Raw genomic sequence first — 20,522 nt, 5'->3', positions numbered from 1 at the left:
TTTGCGTATAGTTAGAGAAGAGATTGAAGCCCCCAGTTAAGGAGGGAATCATTATAAAGAAAACTCAAGGAACAGCATGAGCATAAAACATCATGCAGTAGGACTTTCAGACCAGTACTAATAGCCGATGCACATGAGCACTGGGTAATAATGCATTCTGCCCACGTGGAGAACTTTGTTCTTCTAGCATCTACCTTCTGACTTGCTGGAAAACTCTTTGCATTACAGCTGTATGTGACTGGATTACATAAAGATCATAATCTGCTCAGTCAAATGAGAACTGTAACAGTTTGCTCTGACTTGCCATCCAATTATACCATTAGAAATCAGCAACAATTTCATCACCATAAAAACTTCAGAGAAGAAAACAAAGTATATTACAGCAATGTCAGCAGTGTTGGCAGATGATACAAAAGTGCTATCATCCCTGACCTCGAAGAGGAAAACAGTGCTGAAGGAGCAGCTGCCTACTGGAGTTACTATATTATTCAAATCAGTATGGAATGCCATTCATTAAAGCCAGGGAGCCTACATGCTTGGCAAGAAAACTAGGGGTGCTGCTGAGAAAAAGAAGAATGTTTGATCCAAACGCACTGAAATAGCATCTGACACTAGTAGCAAACACCAGGACAGAAATTAATACAGATCTTAGATATACCAGCAGGAACAGTGCCACAGCTGCAGGTGTTTGAGGTAGCAACAAATATACCCCTTAAAGGTAATTTTAAGTCTTTTGAACTCTCAACAGCTTTTGGCAAGGAAATAAGCCTAGCGCATGCTGCTTTCTCACCTGGCTAAGACAACAAGGAACCGGATAAATCCATAAGTTTAGCTAAAAGGTTTAGGAGAAATGCTGTATTTCAAATTTAATGAACTCAAACCACTTTCAATTTCAAGAAATTGAGAAAAGTGAGGGCAATAAAAGGAGAAAGTAGAAGATGGTGTAGAAAGTGACTGAAACGACAGAGAGGTGTGAGGTATAAAAACTAAGCAACAGCCTCCCACAGAAGAAATAAAACCTCAGGCAAATCCTGAGTGAACTATTTATAACCTTATGGTCTATTGATGATAGTTAGTTATAAAGCCTTTCCATGTGTTAACTTTTTTTTAAAGGAGGATCATTTTAAACTCTTCCTTAGGGGTTAATCCTGTAAATAACAACATTGGAAAGGATCACTAAGTACATTTCTGCTTAACAGAAATATGCTTCTAAGCAACTCGGTTATAGAGAGATGAAAAACTTGGCTTGGTTGCAACTATAGGAGAAATGTAAAGAAATAAGATTATGCAAACAAGACAAAAAACAAGATCTGCTGACAAGTGCAAATAAATGCACACAGTATACATAAATATCTAATTCCACACTGGATTTCCAAACAACTAACCACCTAACTCTGGCCACACTGCAAGTCACATAATAAAGAACACCTGCTGCATGTCTAAAAAGTGGCCAAAATTCACATCTGTGTTTTAAATCAGTTTTGATTAGCTCCTAGAAGCAACAGAAGGACGCTAAACTAACGAGATAATGAAAATTCCTGTTGCTCTTTCCTAAACTCCTCATTTTGAGTATACAGAGGACAAACTAAAAGACTAGAGAGCTGAAAATTTAACTTACATTTCAGATCTGACAGTTGTAACTGCAGCAGAAAGCATCTTTCTATATGTTTCATAACACCTGCAATGCCTGGTATGCTAAGACATTTACTTTGATTTAAAAAAAAAAAAAAAAGTTTTAGTAAATCATTCTTAAAATCCTCTTGAACAATTTCAAGGATTATCTTTCAGGGTGACCCAAATAAATGCTGATGAACAGACATTAGTTGTCAACCAGGAAAAGAAAGTTTAAAGTAACGTCAAAAACAGAAGGGGAAGGAATCTTCTCGATTTCCCTTACGCACTCAACTATTCAAAATTCATGAAGAAGAAGGACACAAACACAGATGGCTTACAGATTACTGTGACAATGATGGATGATAACTACAGCTACTTCTTTCAGAGACTTCACAGAGAAAGCAAGATCCTTCATAATGAAAAAAAAAGATGAGGAGGTTAATCACAGAAAAAAAAAAAAAAAAGGCAAGTGGTACAGGGCAAGAAAATTGGTAGCAAAAAAAACCAATTCCTAAATAATTAAATTGATTTAGAGCACATCTGCTGATGGAACTGTTACTTGAAGTTTTTATAGCAAAATCACCCTATTAATAAGGAGCAGACTATAACATTTATTGAAAACCAATAGAGTTACCAGTTGTACATCCTCTACTGTGTGATATGAAAAAATAAAAGCCAGAAACAAGTCCAAAAAGCTAAATCACAATCTTCTCACTGACCCTCTAATTCCAACATAGTGTATCTTTTTATTGCAAAAGCCATGTTCACATGTTTCTAAAGCAGCCAAGGTGGCTAACAGCTCAGTCTGGCTCTAGAATCCGAATACATATACAGATGAAATGCCAGCAGCATCAGTAACCATATTAGCCAACAATTTATTCCCACTATAGATGTAGCAAACATGCTATTCAACCTACGAGCATCATAAACACAGATTTTAATTTGGGAAATTGTGGCCCTGTGGCAGAAGAAAGTCCCAGATTTAAACGCCAGGCTTCACAAGGGAAGGCAAGATGCACCTCTGTCAACCACTTCATATGTAAAAACAGCAACAACAACTCGGATAAAAACTCTAAACATCCAACCACAAATAAATGCAAGTTTTCAGCCAGCACCTGCTGCCCACCAGCCAATTCTCATCTCTCTCAAAGAAAAGCTGGCAGGCCAGATAGATTAATTTTGAGGACCAGATGCAGCCTGTCAGCTATCAAACAAGCAACCCGAACTTACAATAATGAGCTGTGTTTCTTTAATCAACTCCATTTGCATGAGTCAAGTGTTATTCATTTGCAAGTAAGGGGTCTCTTCCCAGCTGTATTTACATGGGTACACACTCTCAGTATTGTTGATTCCACATTTTCCTGACATTCTTAACCAATTTGTAAGTCCCAAACAAGTTTGCCTCAACTTTATGTGAACTTTCTGATGGTCTATTACTCAGTTCTACATAACAGCACATAAATAGTAATAAATAATCATAACGAACTGTAGACATAGCCAGCAATTAATCAGTTGCAAAATTCAGTATTACATTTCAATGACTATTTGTCACAGATACCCAAGAACCCATGTCTGGAGTCAAAATTGCGTTTGATAAAAGTCTCTGACAAAGATAAAATTATTGTAGGAATTAGGTAAACACTACATATAAAGCATCAAGTTACTCTTTTATACATATGTATGCCTATTATTTATATATTATCCTATATATAACATATATGTAGTTTCACACACATTTTAGAGATTTTTTTGTTGTTAACTAAATGACTGACCTAATACTTCCATTTGTACAAATCTTGTGGGAAGAATCACCCTTATCCATTGAAATTTACAGCTGCAGAAATAAATCAAGCAGTCAAGAAATGCTTAATACTTCCTTGTGTGGCAAGTTTGGCAACAGAATATTGTTGGATTTACAAATAATAAACATTTTTTATTATTAAGGGAATATATATTCAGAACAGAATTTAACTTATCTTAAATGCATTTTTTTTCTGAGGCCAGAAGGAATCTTTTATGATTCCATGGCACTTCTACTTATGCAGCCCACAGATTTTAACAGTAACTGAAATTGCAGCAACAAAAAGTCAATATGTATCTCATTCTATCTACATTTTGTAATCATGTTCCTTTTCCATGCATCACAGTCAAATACAAGGCGGAAGATATCAACAACTGGTTTAATAATATTACACTACAAAATGCTATATATAACTTTCTTTCCCTTTTGCCAGTATTTAAGGGATTTTCTTCAGAACTCAGGGGAGAAGGAGGCCATGAAGCACATGAGTCAATATTGACTTATATCTTATCCTTAGCATCTTCACTCATCAGGAAAACTGACCTGCACTATAGATACCTATTTTTTTTAAACCTGATGCTAAAATATGTATTTATTGCAAAAGCGGTATTTAATATTTATTTTTACTATAAAAATAAACTCTATTTTAAGTAAGGCTACAAGGCACAGTAAGCTGACTAGCCATTGCTTAACATTTTTTTTACTATACACATCAGACAAGATGACACTTCAATATTAAGTTAACATGATTTTCCTCTCCAAAATCAAACAAAAATCATGCAAAGAAAATGCTAATTAAGATGTTGTAAAGCAGTTGATAATCAAAGTAACCTTTTCCTGACCCACATTAGGATAAGAAAACCCAGCAACAGAAGGCACTTAAGCTACAGTCTGACCCATTTTCTCTCTAAAGCTGTAGAAGTAGCTGTAGAAGCTCGGAAGTGAAAAAGAAAAATATAGTGCTAAAGCAAATTAAGACTGTAACTTAATTCAACACCTTTCCACTGACAAAACAAAAAAGCTCTCAAGAGGGTTCTGAGTATTGCAAGCAATTTAAAATACTGCAAATACTGCAGCAATCACACCAAATTTTGACGTGAAATGAAGAGTTCAAGAGTTAAATAAATAGGGTCTTTAAAGAGTTCATAACTAGCCTTCTTTTCCTTTTCTGAATTTTAAGCATAACAGTAGCACAGTAAGATAATCATGCATGCAATATAAACATTTACCATACTCTGGCAGAAAGCAGCCCTTAACTTGAAGTTATTCACAGGTCTTATAAATTTCCAGATCAGACTTTCTTACTAATACATATGCATGATCCATACAGCTGTATTCACAATGACCTGACTAACAGCACACAAAGTGACAAAGGATATTACAAAAGCAGGATAATAAAGCACAATGAGTTATTCTTACTTCCCTTCCCCCACCATGCATTTTCTGCTTTGTGTTCTTTTATACTTACCATGCCCTCAAAGCCAACTCTGTAAAGGTTTTTAGCTCCATTGTCCCAAAGAACATATGCTGCGCTATGCGGGCTTGACGCACTCCAATCTTGGATTTCAGTTACCTATTCAGGTTTAAAAATAAGAAAATTGCTTCTAGAACAAAGACTTAGAAACACAATTTGGACTTAAAACCTCATTCATCTCTCCAGAATACTTCAGGATACAGCAGTTCCAGTGAATTTAATACAATTTATTCTGAAGCTGGTTTCTGTTTGAAACAAGTGTTCCCATCTTAAGAAGATGGTGGCCTCTATAGGTACTTTATAGGCCTACTTCTCTCTTGTATATTTGGTAGGCCATTTAACTCCATAAGTGGAAAACAAAATATGAACTGTAAAAATTTATTTTATGATGTTTCTTATTAGAAGCAGCATTTAACTACAAATCCATGACAAAAACTATTTTAATTGTTTCAATTTACCTAGTTTAACCTGCATTAGCCTGGTGGTGGTGCACTATATTAGAAGATAATGTTTTATTTACAGAGCTAACCTGTTCAACAGCACAAAAGGAGAGTGAAAAGGGCTTTCCCTGACGTTTCTGATATCATAAAGCCATGCATCAAATTACAAAAAAACTTCCATTATTAAAAAAAAATAATGCATTTCCAGAATTTGTCTTCATTCTTATCTGTATTTATTTAAAAGCTTTTCCAGTTACCTACTATCTGCTTCTCCTCTTTGCAAACATGTATATACATTTATACATATTTTCAGCTTGCAAATAATCACACTAATTCAAGTTCAGTACATAAATCAGACAATGAAGTATAACACTCATTCTGCAAAGTTTCACAGATCTCAAAATACCTTGCCCAATTCAAGGGCACAAGCAAGGGGTAAATAATCAAGATGGAATAAAAGCTGCCTCTAAAGGGCCTTTGCTCTAAGAGATTTAAATTTATTATTTCCTCTCAATAAAATCCAAAATGAAATCCCCAAAGTCCTAAAGCTTCTGTAAATATCTAGGCTATAAAATAGGCTAAGTATCTCATCCAGGAACTTCTGACCTTTTAAATGCTGACTAAGTGTTCTAAACCGAAACACAACAAAACCCACTAGTTTACCAAGATACAAGGGCATCCAATTCACCTAGAACATCTCATATTTGGTAATAAAAGTCATAGCATATTTTACACTTCTTGCTGTATGTTCATACTTGTAACAAATCTTCATTAGTTCTCAAGGTAAATGTAAGTTGTAAATGGAAAATTTGCAAAGGTTATGATTAGCAACGTATCATTCCATGCAATATTCAATAAATCCAAACACTTTTTTATTATACAACTACATTAAAACCAGTCATATAATGTCCTAAGCCAGTAATACAATATCCACATCCAACACTTGCAAAACGTTTGATTTAAACTGGAAAAGTCCATATGATTATTATATTTAAAAGAAAAAAAAAAACAAAAACAAAATCTATGGTGAGAGCATTGAAAACCAAGAGCAAGAGTTATACAAATGTCCTGACCCATGAGCAATGAGACTACAGAATACGGTGATGACCAGAAAGGGATATTCTTGATAGCTATGTTTCTATACTAGCTCTCTATTAATGCTGAAATATACAAAAGATCTTAATGTTGTTACAAACCACTCTTAGACAAAACCACCAAGATACAAATTTAGTAGTTAGAAAAATTTTGTGCTGGCATTGTAAAAAATGTACCTTTAAGCTTAAAAGAATCAGTCACAGTATATGTCCCCTCTTCTTTCTAAACGCTTGAGCATTACAGAAGAAGATTAAAAAAATGCCCAGCAAATTAAAATACTAACTTTAATGATTATATTTTTACTCTACAATTAGAAAGGCCACTGAGACCATTACATGTGCATGCAGAAATGCATCTTATTTAAACCAGTTTTAATTTTACCTTTCCTCTACGCCCATTGCCACCATCTTGATCTTCCCATTGCCAGTCAACTCCTCGTACCACTCTGGCACCTGCAAAGATTCCTCTTGCTGTAATTTTCTTTGATTTACGGCGAGACTCCAACAATACCCTGAAGTTATTAAAAGAAGAACCCACAAATGTCAAGGTAACAAAAAAAGTCCAAAACGAATCTTTGGGGACAGGAAGAAAGGAGAGCATCTTGAAACAAAAAACCCCCCCCACAAACACAGACTTCAGTCAGTGAATCACATTCATTTGATTCTCAACTTGAACAGCAACTCACAAGATAAAGTCACAATCTTCCTAAATCTCATTTACCAAACGTTTATAATTAGTTTTTAGTTCTAATGATATTTTTTTCTCCAAACTTCCTACTACCAGTAATAATCTTGTAACCGCTTACATATAGATCTATACTCGTATCATTAAAGTCATTAAAGAAACCTAGAGAATCATATAAACAACACATTTCTGCTTCTCTTACATGCACCCTAGGCCAGTATTGCTGTCCTGCAATTGCCCTGACACTTTTACACCTCTTTCCCATCCATGCCTCAATCTATTTTCTACATACTCACAGCATATCTTGGCAAATTTTATTCAGTATCTTGGAACCCCTTTTTTCAGTCATAATATGTCATTTTTCTAAAGCAAACTTCTTTCCCTCTGACTTCCACAGAGCTTAAGTAGATAATCCCAAACCGAAAAATTCATGAGTATTTGACTTAAAAATAGCAACAAAGAGACATTTTCCTGCCTTTTCAGCCATCTCAAAAGCTACCAGGTTGTATGCAACTAGATTTCCTACTTCATGCCAAGAAAATGCTGCCCGACAAAAGTATTTTTCCATCTGAAATTCTGAATGATTCCTGACCTCTTCTGCATCATCCTCTGGCTAAGCTTTTAGCATCCAGCAGATGGCAGACAAGGAAAAATTTTAACTACTACAATCAAAGCAAAGAGCACATGAAAATATTTGCCGTTTTTTAGCTAAGTAATATGAAAGAGTGATAGGAAACAGAAAGATACTCTTTATATAAGTATTTTAGAAAGTCCTCAATACCTACAAAACTGAAACAAAACCCAGCATGCATTACTTTCACATGCTACCTGCATGATATCCCAGGCTCAAGAATAAAGTAGGTAGAGCTTATACTTTCTTTCATCAAAATGTCCTTAGATGCCTCTTGCCATTTCTCCTATTTTGAAATATCCTTCAACTTCGATAGCATTGCTTTTCCCTTTTCTCCTCCCTCAGTTAACTTCAATCAACTTTTCTCAGCTAAGCTTGATCCAATAGAAACAGTTCCTTGGCAGACGAAGCTGCCTTCTAGATAAAGAGCTGCAAAACAGAACTCATGGGAGAAAGTGACAAGACACAAAAGATTTCCTGCAATTCTATACCTTGCGTACAGTCTATTTCCAAAAACAAAACTCATCTTTATATACCATAACAGACAACTTAATTACACTAAGCCAGCACTTTCTACTCTTGGATCGAACTTCTAAGTCTCATCCTGCGCTAAACATTATAATTGAGACTCCAAGCTTATTATATCTATTTGGTACCCAGATCTGCTGGCATCACTCTCAAAAAACCCAGAAGCTAATTTTTGATAAAGCCACTGACCTGGGCATTTGAGCCATAGTTAAACTTCAAGGTAAACATTTGAGAAAATAAACAACACATTTGTAAACCTTACTTCTCCAAGAAGAGGAAATAAATGTTGTCCTACACACACCACATTTAACTGAGTATCATATCTAATAAAAAAGCTTCCAATAATTTTACAAAGAACATTCTGAAGAATCATCACAGAGGTGACAGCACAGCATATACCTTTACACAATGTTTTACCACAGTTCTCCAAACATTTAGCAACAGGTAAATATTACTGTTCTCACTTAACTGGTTGATAAACCTTGACAGAGAAGGGCTATGGATTTAGACAAGTTATTTAAAGCCAAGAACACAAGAACAGCTGTGCAAGGACAAACTAAAAGACCATTCTGTTCAGTTCTTTGCTGGGAGACAAGCATAGATGCCTAACAAAGAGCATGAAAACCCAGGTAAGGGTAGAACAACCTGCACAGCATCTTTTCTCTGCTTTCTGCAGTGCACAGTTCAAGCAATTCAAGTCAAAGGTTTTGTCTCCAGATCATTCTGTTTTTCATAGCCCACAGGTTATTTTCCCTCAATCTGTCTACACCATTTTATGAGCCTAATTACACTTTCACATTCTGGAATTTATTGAAAAATCATTTTGTGATTATACATTGTGTAAAGATAATTGCCTTTGTTTTAAAGCTGCTATGTGATAACACAAGAACTAGGATGACTGCAATGAGATCAAAGAAACTGAATAATCATATCCCTTTTTCTTTACTCCACTCTTTCCAAAATTTCTGTTTTTTCCAAGCTACAAGGATCTGTCCTAGCTACCCTCCCTCACAAAGAGGCAGAACCAGTAACAGAATCTACACCTCAAGCCACTATCTTACCCAAACCAAATTTCAGTAACAAAATCTGCAGTTTAATACTAACTACAATTAAGTGTTCTTATTTAATTTCATGGGAGAAAAAATTATGTTTTACCTTTCACTTCCTGGTGTGGTAATTCTGTAAAAACGATGCCTCAAGTGATGTTTGTCCCCGTGATAACAAACAGTGCACAAATCATAATTTGTGCATTCAGCACATTTCCATCGGATGCCAATGATGGGTTGTTGTCGACAAGTATCACACATAGTCCCATCATGCTTGATACCTGTGGGGAGGAAAAGAAAAACAAGAGACTAACAGCTCTGCTATAGCAATACACAGATTTCTCTTGTGCACCTTTATAATTTGTAATCATACACTAAAAAGTTAATAGAGAAAGGCTGCTAGTGATACCCCATCAGCCTGCACAACAGAGGGGAAATGACAATGAACTCTGCATCCTATCTCAATTCCAGTCTGTTTCTGAAATGTTCTCTTTTCTCAGCAACAAAAGCCAAGGAGACTGCGTTTGTTTTCTTCCATCTATATAAATCAGAGAAAGAAAATGAGAAATCCTTTAACAAACTAAAGAGTCAGAAACACATACATCAAAACACACAGGCGATCTGGAATTTTCACTCTGGATTAAGACTATCAACACACCCTTTACCACAAAGTGTATTGTGTTTAACTGGGTGCAGCAGTTTGAAAATCACTGGTTTGACTTACACACTTCGTACAATGGAAAAGATAAGCGCTTATCTCTATTCTTTTTTATATAGGAAAAAATTTAGCTCTCCAGGATAGATGACATTAGCTTCCTGAAAATGTTACCATTTTGGAAAATTATACCGCTTCATATATTGACTTTTCCAAAAAGGACCTGCCACAGACAGATGTAACCCACCAGCATGTGCTCTACCCAGTCTTCCATGAAAACTGAGTTCTCAATACTTACTCCTACAGCTTTGCCCAGCTACAGCAGTGCAAGTGATCAGTCACTGTTTCCAACCACGCATTCTGAACATAGTGAATAGCCACAAGTTTATTAAAAAAAAAAAAAATAAAATATCAAAATCTGCTGCTGTTTGGGAAAAAAAAAAAGAAAAAAAGAGCAATAGAAGAGAGAAACACTGGCATTCAGTCTATAGCACAAGATAAAAACGAGCACTAGAAGGTTGGAATAACACAGATTTTTCCCAGTCACTCACCCTTACAAAAAGAAAAAAAAAAAAACAAACAACAAAAAACCCACAAAAAAAACCAAACAGCCAAAAAACCCTAGATCACACTGAAATTAGTGAGGAAAAAGAACAGGTTTTGCCCTCTCCAGAAGGGATGCTTTTGGAAATGACTGCTAAATTCACTATAAACCTATTAGTCACTTGTGTCCAACAGCTGAGTCACCTGTCAACAGCTGGAGAGGCAAAACTGAAGGAAATGCCTTCTTGTCTAATCATTTCACAGAATCACATGATAGCTGAGCTTGGACTCAACCTCTGGAAATTGTCTACTCCAGCCACCACTGCTCAGAGCTGGGTAAATTAGAGTCAGCTGCTCAGGACCATAACCAGTCAGGTTTTGAGCACCCCCAAGAACATAGATTCCACAACACAGTTCCAGTGTTCAGTCATCCCTATAGCAAAAATCTTTCTTCTTATGCTTAAGTGGAAGTTACTGTATTTCTATTTGCACCTATTGCCTCTTGTCCTATCACCTGACACCACTGAAAAGAGCCTGGCTCTGTCCTCTTTACCATCTCCATCAGGTATTCATACACACTCTTAAGATTCCCCTGCCCCAAGCCTCTTTTCTCCAGATCCCTCAGCCTCTCCTCGTACCAGATGCCTTAAGATCTGTTAAAACACATTTGCAGCCCTTCACTTGACATACTCAGTATGTCCATGCCTCTCTCTCACTGGAGAGTGCACAACTGAACCCAGTACTCTAGGTGTGGTCTCACCAGTGCTAAATAGAAGGAAAGGATCACTTCCCTCAACCAACTGCCAACGCTTCCAATGCAGCCCAAGATATCACTGGCCTTCATTGCCACAAGGGCACATTGCTGGCTCATGGTTACCTGGCTGTCCATTGGGACCCCCAGGGCCTTTCTGGCAAAGCTGCTTTCCAGCCAGTTGTCCCCAGCTTGTACTTGTGCGGGACTCTTGCCTTTCCCTCTGTTAAATTACAGGAGATTACTGTTGGCCCATTTCTCCAGCTTGTCAAGGTCTCTCTGAATGCCACTAAAATAGCTTTGTGTTCGTCTCTCCTAACCAAGAAGGCTACACATCCTCTTCCAGCCTTGATTATAAATGTATTTAGGAAGATTTCTGGCTACATGATTAAAAAAAATCCTGATGCATGAGCACTGAAATAAATACTTAGGTATGGCTGGAAAAAGCAACACTTTTGGAGCAAAGACTGCACATAGTACTGCAGAGACCTGAGCAGCCCTTCAATGCATCAAAGATAGCCTTCAGTGGCAACAAAAAGCTTGAAACTGCTGACATTGTACTAGATGACACTGTAATTCCTGGAGCAGTTCATGAATAAGGTGTCATCCATACCTTGACCACAAAGTCTGTGCTGAAATTCAGAAGGTCTGGCACAAGCAAGTCCTATAACCCGTACTGTTATTTGCCGACTCCAAGTGCCAGGCAATGCATCTCTTACAGCCTAATCGTTCTTGCTAACTGATCTCCTACATTTAAAAAGTATTTGTTGCCTGGTAACAACTAAAAATGCTATTTTTCTACAAAACAAGAACTTGGAAATCAACCATACATCTTCTCCCACACACAACTCCATCAATGACCTTCTTCTCAACATGGAGGGTTAATATCAATGAGAAAACTATCTTTCTTGTTATGTAAATTTAAATAAAAACTAAACATTTCTATTCAGGGAGGCAAAAGTTGCAGTAGAAAAACTCAGAAAAATTTCATTAGGAAAGATCAAAGGGGAAAAAAAAAAAAAAAAAAAAGTATTTGACTCGAAAGTCATTTCACTGACCATAGTGTCTGGAACTTAAAGAGAGAGCAAGTATATGTCTCTATTTGGAGTCTGATTGAAAGAGTCACATCTCTACCTCACAGACCTCTAAACATCATCCTGATAGAGCCTTTCTTCATCCATTCCCTGACACATGATTCCAGCAGCAGCACACACTTCAGTGCATGCCTCACCTGCCCATGCTGCTCCATTCCTTCCATTATGCTAGCAAAAGGTTTTTGCAGAGTTGATCAAGAAAGATCAAATTGGATCAAGAAAGATAGCTGGAAAGCAGCCAGGAGGAAAAATATTTATCTGGATCAGTTTCCCAATCCCGTTCTTTATGGTGCTGCTCAACACTGTTGGCATGACAAATCACTGCAGGGCATGAGCAGGCAAGTAATCCTGTTACAGAATACTCAGCCACCGCACTAGAGATCTGAAGGGAGAAGTAGATTTGTATGCCTTTAGTGAGACTGGACTAAAAGAGTGTTTTAGCTTCATCTGCTAAACAAGGTGTTACTACTGGCTCACAAAATGCGATAGCTAAATTCTTATTCATGTTCCTAATACAAACAAAATAAACTACTTGATGCTTAAAAAAAAAATAATTCTTTCAACCCTCTTTAAATTGAAATATGTATTTTAGGTACACAGTATGGTGGGTTGGCCTTGGCTGGCTGGCTGCCAGACACCCACCCACCTAGCCATTCTCTCCTTCTCATTTTTCAATAGGATGGAGAGCGGAAGTAACATGAAAGAGCTTGTAGGTCAAGTCAGAAGTGAGATGACCTACCAATTGCCATTACAAGTAAAACAGACTTGAGCTGGGGAAATTAAATTTATAGCCAATTTAAAGAAAAAAAAGTGAGAAAGACAAGAACTAAACCACCTTCTCCCTATACTCCCCTGTCTTCCCACACACAGCTTCACTCCTTCATTCCCAACTCCTCCACCTCCCTGCTTCTCCCCAAGGGGAGACAGCATCATAGAATAATTTGGCTTGGAAAAGTCCTTTAAGATCACTGAGTCTAACCATTAACCTGACACTTTCAAGTCCACCCCTAAAGCATCTCCCTAAGCACCATGTGTCTACATGTCTTTGAAACACTTGCAGGGATGATGACTTAGCTACTTTCCAGAGCAGCCTGTTCCAGTGGCTGGCAACTCTACTGGGGAAGAACTTCTGGTGAGGATGGAGAATGGTAGGTTATGATCAGTCCATAATAGCATCTCACACTTCTTCCTTGCCCCAGCATCAGGTCCTCTTCATGGGCTACAATCCTTTAGGTAAACACTGTCCAAGCACAGGCACTCCATGGGCTGCAGTTTCCTTCAGGGCATGTCCACCTGCTCCAGCCCCCCACAGGCTGCAGTGTGGATACCTGCTCCACTGTGGCCCTCCATGGGCTACAAGGGGAAAACCTGCCTCTCAGCATGGTCTCCATCTACTCACTGAAATTCAGTACTGAGGACCTGACGTTGGCACTACATGCTTTTAGAGAGGGAAGAAGACATTATTTCTAATGTTTCAGTGTAGATCTGCTCTAGTCCAGTGAACTGAATGCTCAGTAACATCAAGATTGTATCTTTCAATTTACCAGAAAAGGAAACGAGTTTGTGTGCTCCAAACCCACCCCATGCTGTACATTGAGCAGGAACAACTAGAACACTGGGTCAAGTGTAGGCTCCGAATATAAAATGAAATCCTGAACAAAATACAACGTGTATCTGTCACAAACCACTTTCGTTCTTCAAAAGGAAGGCTGTTTAAGAAAGGTTGAGAAACACAACCTGTATGTCCTGGGTTCAGTAGCAGTAGTCAGTTTTTCTCCTTCTTAGTAGCTTTTGCAGCACTGTGTTTTTGACTTTCGGCTTGGGAATGGAGCTGATAACAGCGATGTTTAGACTGACCAAGGACTTTGTGAGTCTCATGCTCTGCCAGGGAGGAGGAGAAGCTGGGAGGAAGCAGGGACAGGACACCTGACCCAAACTAGCCAAAGAGGTATTCCATACCACAGCACGTCATGCCCGGGAAAGAACAACTCAATTAAACTACTGGAATATACTAAAGTGCCGTAAAAACATCAAAATTCAAACATCAGCCCTGCAGCTGGCCAGCTGTGAATCAGAAGAGCACTTTAGCTCCAAAATGAGATAATGCAAGAACTAAACCTCTATATAGCCTTGAAAATTTCCTGTGAGCAGGCTATTTCAGAATGAGCTGGGTTTTGTGTCATACTCCATACTGCACTGAAAAAAAAAAAACAAAACACAAAAGAAACCAGGTAACATGAAGGGTACTTTCAACATGCCTAATTAATTTTGAATAGCCGCCATTTCTTAATGTCCCTCCAACCTTAATACACCATAAAATCCAGTATTCCTGATCTCTACTTGTTATTAATGTTTTTACTAGTTGCATTTCCTATTAGTTTTCTACCATTATGTCTGTCCCTGCCACAGTTATTTTCAGTTTTGTCATAAATTCTCAGATCTTCCCTAGATTACCTAGCCCACCATTCCCTCCATCAACACTAATTTATACATCAATTTTACAGCCTTTGCCTACAAGTTTTTAAAAGTCATGCTCAATTTTAAAGCTGTGGAAGGAAACAGAAGCAGCGTTGCTCAAATCGCTATTTGAATTTGTAACAAATATTTTTTGCACTAATTAAGTGGCAAGATACAGCTGTCAAATACAGTAAAATAAAATGTACAAGGGGGATCCATATCACTCACTGTTAAGCACAGCAGAAGTCAATAGTGATTTCAATTATGTTTCAGAACATAACTGGTTTCCAACTGATTCATTATTCTCTAACAGAACTCCAATATGCCCAAATCCTTTCATATCATAACGACATAGTACCATCAGGCAATGGATACCACGAAGTGCTTAGAAAACCAATACGTTTATACCCTAATGTAAAGAGCAACAGCAATGCTTTGTTCTTCCCATTCTCCCACTCCAGGTAATTTTCACACTACGGCCAGACTCCAGGCAAATTGAAATAAAAAAATTCTTAAGAGATTAACCAGATTCTGACAAATTATGTAAAAACTCAAACCAGTGTCCCCACAAACGTAACTTATCTATCAAATACATTGTCTGGCAGCAACCAGCTTACCAATTATTGTATACAAGAGATGCCAGACTTGCCAAAGCATGTGTCCAGTCTGGTAAGAGTATCAACAAGATAGATGAGGAGGGAGAGGATTATTGTGTAGGAGACATGGGGGAAGGGCAGGAAGAACAAAGGACATGTTTATTAAAAAAGCAGGCTTCCCAATACTACTACTCATGAAGCTATTGGACTTCTTTTACTTACTAGGGGTTCTGTAAGTATGTAGAAATAGCCACTAAAAAAAACCCCATGACTAAGAAAATTTGCCTTTAATTACACTTGATGTGCTAAAAGAACAAAAATACGTAGGATAAATCACCTGATGTGGTCTACCTTTTAAAACGTTCTGACATGTAGGACTTCATGGTGATTTATGCAACTTTTCAGGTTACAAAAAACCATTAATAAGTACAGAAAGCCTGTGCTTGATCTCCAACAAAGAACACCTATATTTACAATATTAACAGAATACAGCATATACAACTTTCTATGCTGCTCAGATGCTTACTGTAGCTGTGGGATAATTCCATGTCAAGATTCCATTTCCTGACCCCAACCCCTCCGTCACCTACCCTTATTCAAACACAACTGGGTAAATATTTTAAGCAGGAAAATAACATTGTTACTTTGAACCAACCATATAAAAGAGGAAATGGATGACAAATGCATTTTTGCCTAAGCTTTGTAGAAAGCAAATCTTCTTTTGCTTTCTACAAAGAGAGTAAACACAGCAAGTTTCTGTAATGATCATGAGTATTAGGTGAATATAGTCAAAAGTGCTCTCTGCAAACACACTACTCTACGGCCTTTTCCTCTGGCAAAAGACTGCCTTCCCTTCTAAATATAAAGCTTGGGTTTATAAACTTTTAGCTTCTATTCAGCAATTCAGAAAACTACTCCTTTCTGTCTCTTTTCCACAACACTACCAGAAAAAGGAGACTGTCAAAGACTCCAGATCCTGGCAAAAGGCTACTTTACAGAAAGAGTAAGATTTACTTCCAAGTAATTGGGCAACCACACTGCACTGCTAATTATCACATCCCACTACTTACTCCATTTAGGAGCCCACTACACAGGACCTAACCTAGGTTTACTAATCTCTGTAGATCACTCTGTCTTGCTAAAGAAATGCTGGCCACATAAATATGATCACCAAGGGGCTGTCTACCATAGTTAGCTTGGTAGACATCGCCTAAAACCAAAACAAAGCTTCATACACAAGTCCTTCATTACCCAGATGACATCATATGGCTTACGAGAGATACCAACAATCACCAACAAATTTTTACTTTAAAGAAGACCATCCTACAATCTTAGTACCAAGACTACTTAAGTTTTTTATAAAAGTTAATATAATCTTCCAATGCTGCTAATAGCCTACAACCATTAAATACAAGACCAGTAAGTACATCATTAAGACTATGAAGCATTGTTCTGGTATCAAAGGAAAGGCATATATATATATATATGCACATATATGTATCAAACTCAGGTTTGTGTTTGTTTTGGGTTGGTTGGTTATTTTTACTAGAACAAGCTTCAAACATTACTCTGAAACACAACAGGTTCCTGATGCATCACTGCCATTTCTGGCTACACAGGCCTTGAACTCAGCAAAGCAGCAACTCTGGCTGCAATCACCACTTTTTAAGAACTTCTAACCAAGTCCAGGTTTGAATACCTAATGGGAAGAACTCCCAGCAACAAATAATTTAATTCTGCTTTCTACTGTTGTGGTTTTATATTTATTCTCACTACAGACTTACAATAATGCTGTGCCTGTAAATTTATGAACCAGAGAAATTCATTTTCATTTTAAACTATAAAAGCCATGATTTAACACCATACTATATATCATCAAACCAAACCTCACCCCATATTTTATAACACTTCTTTGCTCAACAGCATAATCTACTTCCACTAGAAATTCCTGTCACCTAATCCCATTTTTCCCATAATGATTTATTGCAATGTTTTCTAAATGCTCCTAGAGAAAGTGTCAAAAGTATCACCCAAAGACAAAAGCACCTTATCCTAAGCAATGGATAGTCATTACCATGGAGAAAAAGAAGCAATTACAAAAAGGCAGAAAACTGAAGAAGGGAAGTGCTTTGCCCAAGACTATAAAGTGAATCACTAGTAAAACCAGGATTTCAGTCCAAAATCACAGCATCCTAATTCCAATTCCATTAACTTTGCCCTTTTGCTGCTACTGCTTTACAGATTTTATTTTTTTCTCTTTCTCTCCCTGTCTCCAGGGAATAATGACCTCAAAAGTAACTCTGTCTAGCAAAGGGCAACCCTAGGTAGTTTCATGCAACAGTTCCATGAGGATGATGCACGCACCGGCCAAAAACCTCAGGAGGATAAATACCATCTTGCAAAGCCTGAAAAAGGCAGTGTTTATGAGTTTTTCCCACAGCAGTATACATAATACTACCTGAAGCAGAAATTATCATACAAAAATATAAACATAACTGAAAATTAGAAGGAATAAAACAGCAAAGCAAACAAAAGCAACAAACAATACCCCACCAAAACCATAGACTGAGCATTAAGTCTAGGCTTCCAGATGCAGTTAAGAGGATACTGTCAGCTTGCAAACACATCAAGCAGAGCTAGAATAATGAGCATTCAAGGCTCATATTCAACATTTTATGCACACACTTCACTTTTAAGCAGAAGCAGTCCCACTGGTTTCTTCATGACATCAAATGCAGGTAAAGTTTTAAAGCATTAACATCTGCAAGACAAGGATTGACGACTCAAAAGACTACTCTTCAATACTTGTTCCAAAGTCCACTTCAAAAATATTTTCAGCTCATTTTAACAGCAGCTACCCTCCAAAAAAACACCCCAACCATGAAGCCATGAGAGAGGAAGGTACCCAGACTCAGAAAAATTAAATCCATCTCAAAGGCTCACCATGCAATGTGTTGGGCTTTAGCCCTTAGCGATACGTTTATAAATAATTACAATGAATTCCATGATTCTGTCTCTTCGAAAGTATTTGCACTTCCTTTCTGTAACACTACACCTAGCTGGCTCAAAGCTGGTATCTCCATTATATTCTAAATGAAAGATACGTTACAAAAGCAGCACATCCATGCACCCCAATAAATTGGCCCAATTGCTTCATTATTGAGGCAATCCTGCCCAGCCTCAGATCACCTCACTGTATTTCTGACGAAACTTGAACAATATGATTTTCTTTATGAGTTTTCACTGTGAAAACAGGTGCTAAAATGAACATTTCCCTGCAGTGCCTGCAACACCAACACTGCCGCATAATGTCAGTGCAGATCTAAAGCCATTGTCCAAGCTGACTGAATTTAAAGCGTAAGTATCAACTGGCCAAATAATTAAAAGAATGAACAAATGCATTTTTGTTTTCCCCCAAGTGCCTTCACTATTTTACAGCAGGTCTGGCAACACAGATAAGACATAACACTCAGATTACAAGACAAAACAGCAGTTCAACCTCTTAATGTAATCTTCAGCAAAAGGTGTTACATGCCTTTCCTGCAATCCTCCCTATATTCGGCTCAGAATGACTGTCACAATTTTACAAAACAGTTATGAAATATAAATTCGGATACATGAGGGGGTAAGTGGGGATAAAACCAAAACCAAACCTTGAGGTACGATTCTCTCGGTCCCCACCCTTCACTCCCCACAGCATACCGGCTCTCTATGGAAGATCACTTTTGCTTTGCTTTCCCCAGCTAAAACCGAGGGCAACTTCCCCCTCCCCACTGCCACACACCATGTATTTATTCAAAGTTAGTGTATACATAAACACATGCACCCACACCTATCGACACCCACGAGCAGGCATGCGAAGGGAGAAGGATAGTTGACTCCCCCCTAGGGAGGCGCACCCCTACAAAGGCAAGGAGCGGGGCGACCCACTCCTCGGGTACTGCCCACCACAGCTCGTCTCTTCCCGGCCCCCACTCACCGGTGGGCGCGCTGTCGAGGATGCGGAGGTCGTAGGCCCCGGAGCAGCGGTAGTTGGCGGCGGTGCCGTTGTCCCACACCACGACCACCTCCTCGGGACTCTCGAAGCTGCGGACGGTGCCCACATGACCCTCGCCGCCATCCTGCTTCCCCCACTTCCAGTCCGGGCCCCGGACCACCCGGGCCCCAACTCCCTCCACCATCACCCGGTTGTTCCGCGAGCTGCTCATCCCGGCGACGCCCCACGGGGCCGGGCCCCGGGGCGGCTGGAGGGGACGCGCAGCCCGCAGGCGGCGGAGGGGGACCCCGATGGGGACGGCTGCTTCGGGAGCGGCGAGGGCGGGCACGGGCCGCGGATGCCGGTGCGGCGAAGGAGGTCGAGGGGCGGCAGGGAAGGAGGCAATCCTGACGCGACGGTGAGCAGAGGGAGGAGGGAAAGGGGCCCTTCCAAGGGGCCGTGGGACGCGACCGGGGCGGTGGGAGGCTCCGGCCGACTCTTCTCCTCGCTTCCTTCCTCTCTCCCTGTCTACCTACCTACGCGCCCATCCCCAAGGCCGCAGCAGCGTCCCCGCGGCGCCCGCCCGCACCCCACAGCGGCAAAGCCCCGCCAGCCCCGCACGCCAGCCGCTACATCCGGGAACTGCGGCCGCGACGGCGGCAGCACCAGGGAGACCGGCAGCCGCCACCAGCGTCCGCCTCCGCGCACCGCGCATGCGTATGTGCCCATCCCGCCACCTCTGCGCAGCCGCGGGGCCTGGGCGAGGCGGTGCAGCGCTCGGGCGCCCCCTGCAGAGCCGTGGTATGCAGTGCTCGGCGGCTTGTGCTGCTCTGCCGCCGCTGTTGCCGCCTTCCCCGGACGGGTCGCAGTGCTGTGACGGTGGAAATGAGAGGAAGCAGAGGAGGGAACAGGGGTTTATTTATTCCTGCCCCGAGTTGAGCTGCCCGCAGCTCCTCCGAGTCACCAGTCTGACAGTCCCTCCTAGCGACGTTGAGTCCCCCCGGCTGGCTGCGGCCTCGCCCCGCCCAGCCCTGATGTGATTTCGGTGGTGGGGACCAGGCTGCTGAACCGACCTCTCCATCCAGGAGAAGCTGCTGGTGTCGCCTTTCCGTTAGTGACAGGGGGATTAGATATAAG

The 20,522-nt window shown here is 39.6% G+C and overlaps 1 protein-coding gene across 4 annotated transcripts in view; it reads right to left on the bottom strand.

Annotated features, from left to right (window-relative positions):
* MIB1 (MIB E3 ubiquitin protein ligase 1) overlaps positions 1-20,076 on the bottom strand; it is a 70,545-nt gene extending 50,469 nt beyond the window's left edge. For all 4 annotated transcript variants that reach the window (XM_080611337.1, XM_080611338.1, XM_080611339.1 and 1 more), the window contains exons 1-4: positions 19,389-20,076; positions 9,423-9,594; positions 6,806-6,935; positions 4,884-4,988 (exon numbers count right to left, since the gene is read on the bottom strand). In XM_080611337.1, the coding sequence (XP_080467463.1) occupies positions 4,884-4,988; positions 6,806-6,935; positions 9,423-9,594; positions 19,389-19,617 (636 nt within the window). In that variant the 5' untranslated portion in view covers positions 19,618-20,076. The remainder of the gene's footprint in view (positions 1-4,883; positions 4,989-6,805; positions 6,936-9,422; positions 9,595-19,388) is intronic.
* Positions 20,077-20,522: the final 446 nt, after the last annotated feature.

The sequence above is a fragment of the Psittacula echo genome (genome assembly GCF_963264785.1).
Source record: "Psittacula echo genome assembly, chromosome: 2".
Taxonomy (NCBI): domain Eukaryota; kingdom Metazoa; phylum Chordata; class Aves; order Psittaciformes; family Psittacidae; genus Psittacula; species Psittacula echo.
The sequence above is the reverse complement of the archived record's forward strand: the minus strand, read 5'-3'. Positions and strand labels throughout refer to the sequence as shown.